This window comes from Xyrauchen texanus, chromosome 4 (genome assembly GCF_025860055.1).
Source record: "Xyrauchen texanus isolate HMW12.3.18 chromosome 4, RBS_HiC_50CHRs, whole genome shotgun sequence".
Taxonomy (NCBI): Eukaryota; Metazoa; Chordata; class Actinopteri; order Cypriniformes; family Catostomidae; genus Xyrauchen; species Xyrauchen texanus.
In genome coordinates this window covers 49,189,124-49,201,288 of record NC_068279.1, presented here as the reverse complement: position 1 = coordinate 49,201,288, position 12,165 = coordinate 49,189,124, and the positions used below count along the sequence as shown (strand labels likewise).

General features: G+C 34.9%; 1 protein-coding gene across 1 annotated transcript; it reads left to right on the top strand.

The window, feature by feature from the left end:
• Nucleotides 1–144: 144 nt before the first annotated feature.
• On the top strand, nt 145–9,728 carry LOC127638587 (UPF0561 protein C2orf68 homolog). Its single transcript, XM_052120169.1, has 4 exons — nt 145–291; nt 1,382–1,497; nt 7,637–7,782; nt 8,554–9,728. Exons 1-4 carry the CDS (start codon nt 170–172, stop codon nt 8,674–8,676), a joined length of 507 nt encoding a protein of 168 aa, XP_051976129.1. The 5' UTR covers nt 145–169; the 3' UTR covers nt 8,677–9,728.
• Nucleotides 9,729–12,165: the final 2,437 nt, after the last annotated feature.

The following is a 12,165-nucleotide window of genomic DNA, read 5'->3' as shown; positions in this document are numbered from 1 at the left end:
CATAGCTGAATGCGCAAATAATGCGAAATTAAACTCTGAGTGTGTTTTCTTATGACCAGCGACTTTGACATCGGCCGTTTCAATGACGAGGGATGTTTTGAAGGGAATGTTTATGTCCACGCGCTAGATGTATTTATTTTGATCATTATTTCGGATATAGACTGGAACCATGGAGGTTTTGCGTGATTATGATGATGATGATGGAGAGAGTGTGAAATATAAGCCTGGTGGTGGTCGTTTGGACATGAGTCACGGGTTCCTGCAACACATCAGGAGGAATCAGATCGCCAGGTCTCGCGCTTTCACGTGCTCGCTGTGTTCTGTCGCGTGCTAGAGCTAAACAACGAGTAGTTTCTTAGTATTTTACGTCACATTATGTTTGTTATAGCACTCTGATTTATGTGCAAAACTATTACATATCTAGTCAAAACAATTAAAAGGAATGTGTGGATTATTTAATGACTTAAAACTAATCCTAACGAATCTTAATGGGATGATGTGAAAGTCCCACAGGATATTTGTATTCTTGTTTGATTCTTACTCCAATGATGGGTGTGTAATGCATTACTAAGTAATTCATTACTGTAATTTAATTACTTTTTCATTGGAGGAAACAAAAGTAAATGAACGGATTACTCTTAATTTTCTGTCATTTAATTAGTTACTTCTGAATATTCTGAAGCTTTTAAATATTGTATAGACAATAGAACAATTCTATACAAAACAATAGTGAATTTAAAATTGAAATGTTATGTCTAATGTTAAAATGTATGTTTTCTAATTAAATTTAAATTAAAACTAAATTAAATTCTTTGGCCAGTTCATGAATAATTTATTTGAATTTATATGATATTTTTGAAAGAATTAAAAGACAATTTCATGTCTGTCCTTGTATTGTTCATCTGGTTGAGGTTGATAAGGGTATTAGAAAGTAATTAGTAATAAGTAATGCAATTACTTTTCAGACAGAGTAATTAGTAAAGGGATCTAATTACACTGTAGAAGATGTAATTAGTAGTTAGTAATTCATTACTTTTTCAGAGGAACTTACCCAACACTGTCTTAGTCTTATTAAATATTGTGTAATCTGTATCAGAAGTCTACTTGTATTACATAGGATAAGAATAATATCTTGCTGGACTTTTAAAGGAAATCGTAGGGGGAGATATAGGAGGTTAAAATGAGTTTTGATGTGCTACTCCTTCAGAAAAATGGTATTCTCTTGCTAATCTTATATTGTGAACTATGTGTGCTAAAAAAATAGTTGTTGTGTGCTATGTTTAAATTGTATGGACCATTAATTCGATTAATTTACATAAAAAAATGATTAGTTATATTTAAATAATTACTGTGTGATTTATTTATTTTCTACTTTCTAAAGGGATGATTATGACAAAGAGGTAAAACAGGCCAAGGAGAAGCAGAGGTCTAGACACACGACCACCCCTCGCCGCCCGAGAAGACCAGACCGTCAGGTATACCACCCACGCAATCAGAGTAAGTTACATCGGTAGAAAGAGCTTCATCCACTATTTCATAATAATAAGAGATTTAATGGATTTAATGTCCAGTTAATAATGCTAGATTTAACCCCCTGTGGCAGTGAGAATTTAAAGGTGCACTCTGTAATGTTGCGCATTAAAAAGTTGTACATAAAGAAATTACTATTACATAAAAAATAAATCTGTTTAAAATCATGTACACTCAGATTAGGCAAAGGCTCAAGTCAGTAGCCTAATAAAAGCTGTTTTATTTTACATGGAGCGGGTCACCCATGTTGAGATCACATGACCAGCCGAATACTACTTGCTTTATCTCAGTAACCCATTATCAGACCCTTCTGCTCGCAGAATAAATGAATCAAAGCTATCTGCAAATAGTGCGTTTCTATGGTAACATCAGTTGCTGAAAACCTGTATTTGCCTGATTCTGCATCCTCACCTTTAGGTGTCAATAATGTAAGATGCAGTGGTGGGCCGTGAAATTACAGTCCAGGCCTTCAGTGTGATTCATGCCATTAAGAAAACCCAGTTTCACAATGGATAAAACACCCTATGCCTTTGGGCATCATACATTATGTCGCAGCTAACTTGTAATACCAATTGACATTTTAAAAACACGTCCATGCACATAAGCCAGAACTTGAAAGGACACTTAATGCTCAAGCAGCCTAATTTTACCTGCAGCATGACTGCTTGTGAAATGAATGTCTCCCGAACTGATATTCCAAAAATCATAATTTTTCATATGAATCTACCAAGGAGGTCTATAATACCTGGAAAAATGTATCAAATAATATTTGCAATTTAAATGTTGCTTGCAATAAATTTAGTTTCATCAGGGTACACGGTTATGCTACGTTCCATTCAAGTTGGATGTGCGATATTCCTGCTTGATATCTCCAACCATAAATGCATTCCATTTACTGATTTTCAGAACTGCAACGCTCCCGTTAGCTTAGCAGGTGTTTGACTCTCATTAGACGTGTCTCCTAGCAACACAACTGATAAACAATGCTGCAGCACTAGCATTTGTGCTTCAGGTGTACGATTATCAAAAGAGAATATAATGATTTATAAACCTGTTTCTGCAGGCGTTTGTTAAACAAGATTTAATATCATGTAATGTGGAAACTAACTAATTTATCGATATTACTTAATAAAATGAATGTTTATCACTTACTTTGTATATCTCCCTGAGTGTCGACATGTTTGTGTGACATCATGCATGTGAAATTGGGGTTATTCTGACCAATGAAATGATGCATTTCATTGCAATGTTGTAAAATGCGTCTTTCCGAGTTGAATAGGACACCGCACTACTTTTCCAAACTTGATCTGAACTGAATGCTCCAGCAGCCTAATTTACACTTAGAAAACTCCTGATGTTGCTGTAACAGTGTAAAAAGCACTTACAAATTTACTTGAAGTGAAAATCAGTCCTCCTTTTCTGTTTAATAAATTAAGCAATCGCACGGTCATGCAGAACATCTCGTGTTTTTAAATCCATAAGGATCTCTTTCTCAATGGCAATAACAGCATTAATGACAGCCGACCCGTCAGACAGCTTGATCTTATGCTTTTCGCTCTTACATCACTTGAAGCATGATTGCATCACTCAAGGGCAGCTAGAAGGCCTCGTCCGTGACACATCCTAAAGATCACATCCACCAAGAACAAATAAATCAATCTGATTGGACAGATTGCTCGTTCATTTGCACTGTTGAGGGATTCTGTGGAAATTTTGAAGGCTGAGGGGGTGGAGCTGAAACTTAATGTCTTTCTGTGAGTACACAAAATGCTAACTATATGTTTCATAAATAAAAACAATGCAAGCAACGTCATTTCTGGATTCAAAAGTGTAAGTTATTGTAGCATCAAAAAATGTTGAAGTGTAGGTACAAATGATTTATTATACATGTTGACAATAAATGAGGAAATTACTGTACCCTTGCTCTTGAATCACGTAAACAATAATACATAACATTTTGGCATACTGTACATTTGATGTTTCTGTCTGAAAAATAAATTGTCAAATTATTTAATTACTACTCGCTTGAATAAAACAAAATGGGTAAAGACTTTAAAATGCATATAGACAATATTAACAACTCTTACCATGTGGTTTTTAATTTGCTGTCAAATTAAAAGTGTTCAGTTTCCGTAACTTCCGAAATATGATTATTTACTGGACATCATACTGTTAAACATATGGTCAACTCGTCATGCCGATCGGAAAGTTCATGAGTAGAATACAAAAAATACTATTTCACTTGTATATCAAATTAATATGAAGTAAAGGCCCAGAGAAAAAAGCTTTTATAGTTTATAAACTGAAAATTGATATATTCAGGGTTGGGAGAGTTACTTTTGAAATGTATTCCACTACAGATTACAGAATACATGCTGTAAAATGTATTTTGTAACTTATTGCGTTAGATTACTCAAGTTCAGTAACATTCTAAATACTTTGGGGAAAAAAGTGAATTTTCTTGATATAAAATATGATCGTGTCTGGTAACATGTACATGTAATATGGCTAGAAATAGCATTTTAGCTTAGCGTAAAGCTGACAATTCACACAAGTTTTATTTCTATTTCTTCTGCTCCAAACTTACTTCAAACATACTTCTCTGTCTGCTCGTATGAATGTAACACATCATTAGAAAGTGTTTCACCGCTGTTCAAATGCACTTTGATTGGCATTATATATATGTATAAATGTTTTCCATCTTAAAGGACTAAATATTAAATTAAACAAATGACAATAAAATGCAAAGTAATCTCTTCAGTAATCAAAATACTTTTTGAATGTAACTGTATTCTAATTTCCAATTATTTAAATTGTAACTGTAGTGTAATACAGTTACTAATATTTTGTATTTTAAATACGTATTCCTGTTACATGTATTCCGCTACTCCCCAACCCTGGATATATTTTGTTGCGTTTAACTTGTAACTTCATGAAACACAAACAGAACTGCTGATGCCGATTGAAACGATTGCTTTAATGGTCCTGAGTCCATATGCTATGTTATAGAATGCATATATATTAAAATAATCTTTAATAAAATGTGACTCCACCTCAGACATCCTTGGGAGAATGTCTATGCTTAAAGTGGACCAATCATCGCTGTTGAAGTCTGCGTGACACACAGTCACATTTGTGAACAGGTACATTATTATACAAGTATAATTGGCCTGCTGATAGTGGATAATATGGGGCAGGAAGGCAAAATGGCTTTTTAACCCTTGTAATAATTTTTTTACTATTGCATAATATTCTAAAAATATAATAGAAATCTAATGAAATGTATATAAAAATGATCAAATATGAGTTAAAAAAACAAGTGTGAATGTAAAATTAACATTTGTAAACCTAAAGTTGACCAAATAGAGAGACATATTTTATATATTTTGAAATATTTTGATATTTAAAACATAATTTTTCATGTCATTCAAACGTTTTTGAAGCCTTAAAAGGAAATCATAGTTGATCCCTATTTTATTATTTGATTTATTTATTTCAAGTTAAATATGTAAATATGACGTCTTAAGATATATGTAGAACACATGTAGATAAAAGGACACCATAAGAATAAAACTTTATATGACAATTAATCGTGAAAGCCCTAAAACAAACAATTGATCATCATAATCGCAATTATTTGTTTGACAATTAATCGTCAGCCAAATTTCATAATTGTGAACGTTACACTTGTATAGCACTTTTCTGATGCTACACTCAAAGCACTTTACATTGTGAGCATGGGACTCCCCTCAACCACCACCAGTGTGCAGCATCTACATGGATGAAGCAACCGCAGGCATAGTGCGCCAGTATGCTCACCACGCACCAGCTATTGGTAGAGAGAGCAGATATACAGCAATTATTGATGGGGATTATTAGGAGGCCATGATTGATAAGGGTCAATGGGGGAATTTTAACAGGACATCAGGGTTACATTTAAATTTATGCATTTGGCAGACGCTTTTATCCAAAGCGACTTACAATGCCCTTATTACAGGGACAATCCCCCTGGAGCAACCTGGAGTTAATTGCCTTGCTCAAGGACACAATGGTGGTGGCCATGGGGATTGAACCAGCAACCTTCTGATTAACAGTTATGTGCTTTAGTCCACTACACCACCACCACTCTAGTAGGGGTTACACCCCTACTCTTCAGAGAAGTGCCCTGAATTTTTAATTACCACACAGCTTTAATGTCTCATCCAATGGACAGTGCCTTTTTACAGTACAGTGTCTCCATCATTGTATTTGGGCGTTAGGACCCACACAGACCACACAGAGAGAGAGAGCACCCTCTGCTGGCCTCAGTAACACCTCTTTCAGCAGCAACATGAGGTCTCCCATCCAGGTACTGACTAGGCTCAACCAGTGGGCTGGGTATCGCTCCAAAATTTTCGATATCGATACCGATATCTTGACTTCGTTACCGGTTCCTAAACGATACTTTTTCCGATGCTTTGGTCGAAAAAAAAAAAACTCTGCAGGAAAACGACCGCTGGTTGGACGCTAGGTGGACGCTAGGTGGTACTATGGGATAATTTTAGGTATACATGGTTAGGGTTAAGCTTACACAATAAAGCAAGACAACTTGATTTCAAACTTTGAACTTTATTTGTTATTTATTTGAACTAAAATTTCAAATGAAACTGGAAAAAGAAGAAGTGCATTTTAAAATGTGTGGTTCAACTTTTTAAAAGATGGCTTTGCCAGAGAGATGTTTACAACAGTTGTAAAGAAGCTTCATCCGTGCATTCTTTACCCGTCGGGTATTTCCTTATCTAAGAAAATATATTGCATGATTAAATTTGTTTATTAGTTTGTTAATAATTGAATAGATTAATGGGAAAACTAGCCAAATATTGTCATGACATGGTCAAATGCATCAGCTATTGGTGATCACTCTGACCATCATTGATCCCGAGATCATCGTCTGTTTGCTCAACCCAAATGTGCATTTCTCTCTATAAATTAACACAATGTTCAGACATATTCAGAATCATTACTGCTTTTGCCGGTGTCGCTGTGGCTCACTTCGTGCGTGCGCTTGTAAAAATTATATTTTAAAGGCTCATTCTTATGGTTTAGTATTGCTCTGTAATGTAGAACAGTGTTAGCAATATTACTGATAACATTCTTTCTCAGCGCTGGAACTCAACCCATATTCTGATACTAGTGTTTTTCCTTGAGGCCTAAACACAGCCAATCACCAGCACTTTAAGATTTGGGCACATCTAGAATGCTGCATGCTTATCACTGACGTTGACGAGATTATTTGGTACCGAAAGACAAGACATTTTTCGATACTCGATTGTTTAGAGGCAATGCCTAAAATGTATCGAACTCGATACCCAGCCCTACTCATCCCTGCTTAGCTTTAGAGAATAACCAGGCAAGAACTGCAGGCTGGAATGGCTGGTGTTTTTCTTTTTTTACTATAACATTTTGTTATTATTATTTATTTATTTTTGTGAAATAAAATCAATAGTTCAACCACAATGCAGAATACACAAAGACATAAATGAAGGGTTGAGACTATAACACATCCACAATACAAAACACATACACACTCTCTCACACACAAACACACAATAATGAAGGGGTGAGACCATAACACATCTGTAATGAGAACACGCGCACATGTTCATCGTTACAATGAGAAATGTATTAGTGGATCTCTGCAGCCATCTACTGGTTATTTTTTTCATGACATTATTTTCAATATGCCCCCAAGAAATGACACGTTATCATATTTTCTTCATGTTTCAACTTGTAGAAGTTTTTTGTACAGTGAAATGAACATAAATTTGCATATGCATGTGATTGAGAAATGTATAGGTAGATCAGATCTAAAAAGTAGATACCACACCCCCCACCACCACCACCACCCAAAATGTACAGCTTTAGTTTTTTACTTAGTTAATGTTACGTTTCTTACGTAAAAAATATGTTTATTGTTTTTGCTCATTTGACCATAAACAATACACATGTGAGTCTAAAACGAACAGTACAAAAGGGTTAATCAATAAATGAAGCAAAGGACTTCTGACATGCTCAGTGTTTATAGGAGTTTGTTTGATGTGCTGCTGTGACACTTGTCTGCTTTCAGATGGATCTGAGCCTGGTGTAAATGCCGAGCCAGACGACTGGAATGAGAGCAGCTCCGGCACGGAGCAGGAGAGCTCCGGAACAGAGTTATTCTGGCTTGACTACCAAGCTGACAATGGGCACATAACATCATGTATTGTTCACAAGGTTTGTACAAAGGAATAGATCATCATTTACTTACCCTTTTGTTGTTCCCAGTCGGTATTCTCTTTCCACAAAGCACGTAAGTGACTACAGACTGTTAAGCTCCAAAAAGGACATAAAAGTACCATATCATATGACTTGTGCACTATATTTAAGTATCCTGAAGCCATACAGTAGCTTTGGTGGTTTGTGTCATGGTTATTTGAGTCAAGATTTCAAAAAGAATGTAAAAAGAAATAAGGTTTTAAAAGAATAGTAATGTTAAAAATGTTTTGAGTCCAGTTTCAAACAACTTCTTGTCCTGCTTAACAGTTATACAAATTATTGAAATAAATACATTTTTAAAAACGTGTAACTTTTAGTGTTCTTATTGGATTTAAAAAGCGACACTATTTAAAGGTGTACGTAGTATTTTTTATTTATTTAATTATTTTCAGAAACGGAATAAATTAAAAATATCTTATGTGCTACCATGTTTGAAATCGTATGTCCAGGCAAATATTTTTGCTTTATATCAAAAATCCCCATTAATTGGATGCTTTCAATAGTGGAATGAATTAATCATGTCTGACAGTGAATACCGCATTTTTTCAATTACGCTGGTAACAGAGAACTTGCTTTTGTATGACGCTGCATCTATGCCGCTAGGTGTCAGCATAACATAAACCAAAAAATGTCTTCGTGAACCTTTAATATTTACGAATGCTAAATGACTTTGCAATTCAATGTGTTGAAACGTAATAAAAAATTAACAATTATTTTAATTCCAACCAGGAGGACAAGCCAGAAGCTATTGTGGAACGAGTTGCAGAGAAGAATGTTCTGGACTCGGCCATGAGGGCGGCGCTGTTGGCACGTGTGGGACATGAAATGAACAAGCGGTGTGACAAATGCTGAGATGCAGAGAGAGAGCAAAACATGTATGACAGCACAAAGCTTACAGCATCCATAGATGTCTTGGGCACAACGTCCAGGTGTATTCTTGAATGAGAGTGGACGCTAACCTCAAGAGAAAAGACGCTTATAGAGACACTGTGAAGCTTGAAAACTTCTGTCTTGTTAGAGCCAAAACCACATGTATTCTCTTCTCAGTAATGTAGAGAAAACAGGACCTAAAGAGTTTTTTCAACTGGAAATAGTGATCCATTTGTCACTTCTCAGTTTGGACAAATGTTAAGAGAGTGTGACAGGTGCTTGGAGCATTGTACAACTGAGACCGAGGAGTTGTGAATCGATTCTCGGAGGAATCAACTCCACACAAGGGTGTGATGTGTTCGCACTGTTTTTATTTACTCTGTCACTAAACTACTTAAACTTAAAAGACTTGAATGATCATAATTTCTCTACTGATCAATGCAACTCTTTTGTAGTCCGTCAGCCATTAGAAAATCTGATCCGCTTGTTTATCTATGTGAAGCAATCGCACAAGCCTTTCAGCACATAAAACATCTGCTTTCCAAAGTGGCATTCGTTGTCTGCCAGGAGGATTTTACTTTTGATTAATCATTATTATTTTACACGTTGTTTTATAGCAGTTTTACAGAAAATGATGCTGTTCTTTCTGTAATGTCTTAAATAAAGCAAACAATCAAGTAAAATGCTAAATTTATGACAAAGTTGTCAAATACATCTGGCCAGCTTGATTCCACTTTCTAGTGCTTGACACATGCGCAGAGCTAAAGGTGTTGCTAGGAAGTGTAATCGAGATTGGTCTGTTCTCTCCCAAAACCATTTGGATTGCTTCAGAAAGCATGGATTTGGAACATGGAAGTCGTATGGATTACTTTTATGCTGCTTTTATGTGCTTTGGAACTTCATGTTTTGGTCACCATTCACTTGCATTGTATGAACCTTCAGAGCTGAAATTTTCTCCTAAAAATCTTTGTTCTGCAGAAGAAAGAAAGTCACCTCTGGGATGGCATGAAAGTGGAAATTTCAGATTTATTTTAAACTTTTGGGTGGATTATTCCTTTAACCCACAGAGACCGAGCATAGCAGAATTGCAATGTTTGTTTAAAGCTAATTAATAATTATATATATATATATATATATATATATAATTACCTAGTTTTCCTATCTGTCTATGAGAATGTTGTGCTCAACAGTGTCAAAATAATCTAATAATACCTGCGCTGATATTTTGCCTGAATAATTATTTAGCCGAATATCATTTGGGATGAGTGCCGTCTCTGTGCTAATATGCGGTCGGAAACCGGACTGTAAATTTTCCAAGTAGCCAATCGAGATTAAGAATTTGTTCAGCTGATTGAAAACAACCTTTTCAATGATTTTGCCTATGAAAAGAAGATTTGAAATGGGTCTGTAGTTGTTCAATATTGAGTTATCTAGATTGCTCTTTTTAAGAAGGGGCTTGACAACTGCAGTTTTAATTAACTTGATTAAAAGTCAGTAACTGTAATCTGATTTAAAGAATTTAACATTGTATTGAGTTACACAAGTTTTTCACTAAAAAGTAAGTAAATGACAAAAATTACTTTGTAAACAGGTTCAAGGCTCTTTCTAGCTATGAGTGGTATACGCGGCTGCTTAGGGCCCCTGAGCCACCAGGGGGGCCCGCAAAGCAAGGTATTTACTAGGTAATATACTAAAAGCTGCAGGAAATGCTCAGGCAGCTGTTATGGCTCAGTTAGACAGTTTACAGGGACCCACTTGTGGCCTGAGAGTAAAGGGAGAATGTAACCTCAGGGAGAGAGCTGTTGCTAGATGTGACCTACAAGGGGTTTTTGTCATCATGAAGCTCATCTACATGTTGGGAGCAGTAAAAAGGAAGAGAAGGAGAAACACAGCCAGACCACCATAATTAGCATAATTATCTTAATATAGAATTCAGTTAATGTGTAGTCACTGACTTCAGTGTATCTCATCCAATCAGATTAACACATCTCACTGCATTACTCATTATAATACACGCCATCACTCCATGTTATGGTCGATGGAAAGCCAAAAGTGCGATAGAGGATGTTAAGTCTACACGGTGACATTCCTGAAAACATTTAGCATCTTTGCTCAGATGCTTAACAGTTATTTACTTTGGATTTCATAGTTTTACAGAGAATTTCTATACAGGGCTGTCTAACATTCAGAATTGCTATGCTGTAAGTGTGTTTTTTAATCATGCATTTCAGTTTTAAGGGTGAATAATCCATAAACATATTATACACGTAACAAATGGGGCATTTCCAGCAACATTAGATTAAATTAATCGGTGATAAATAATCATTGTTTGAAATGCCAGCTCTAGATTAGTTTTTATGTATTTTTATTTGATTTATCTGTATTTAATTTGTTATTAATATTTAGATATTTATTTATAGACCATGGTGACAGAACACAACACTTTATTTCATTATTTCCATAACACTATTTGTACCCCAAAGTCTTAAAAATGGACCCAAACAACATGAGGCAACATACAAGATGGAAATCTTTAACAAAACACCAAAGTTATCTGTTCTTGGCCATTTAATTGAACCAACAATATTTGTAGATTTGTTTCTTTAAGATATATTTGACTGAAAATCAGTAAATCCACTTTCTACCTTCATGTCTTCCACTCTCCTGTCAAATGAAAAAAAAAAAAAAAAACTTAATGCGGTGTAACGGTCAAAATATCGCTTTGTAATTTTTACAGTCCTTGTTCGGACCACAGGAAAGTTGCCATTTTCTTTGCACCCCAGACTCAAAATTGAAAATAAATACAAAGGTTCACCAAGAAGGCCATTTGTATTTGAATTGCAAACTAAGACAAGACTAGACACTTTTTTTTTTTTTTTTTTTATTATACTTATTTACGAACATACTTATTTACAAAATCTCTCGTTGGGAGACTCATGTGCAGAACATAAACACAATTAAATAAAACAAATTCCGATAAAGAAATTAAATACAAATGAAACTAAAATAAAATAAATTAAGCAAAGGCACTTCAGTCCATAAGGCATGTCAAAGTTGTTCACATATATAAATTGTCCTAAGTCTTTATATATTCTTAAAAGAAAGTTTCGTGGAAGCTTTACAAATTATAATGACAAATATTTTGAGACATCTTCACATAGAGAGTAAATGTTATCACTGGAGACTTTCAGAAGATTCCAAGAAGCAAAGTATTCCCTCAGTTCAATTTTAAACAACATTAGAGATGGATTTTTATTTTGCCATTTACATTTATGAATATGGTATTTACCCATAATTGTTATGATATTGTAAATTCTAAAGAGTTCCTTCGGAAGGTTTTCATTACCAAAAAGAATTTGCTCCACCTTTAATTGTATAGTTCTCTCCATTTTTAATTCCAGCCAATTCATGACATCTTGCCAAAAACAATTTATCACTGAACAAGAGAAAAACAAATGTCCAATAGTTTCA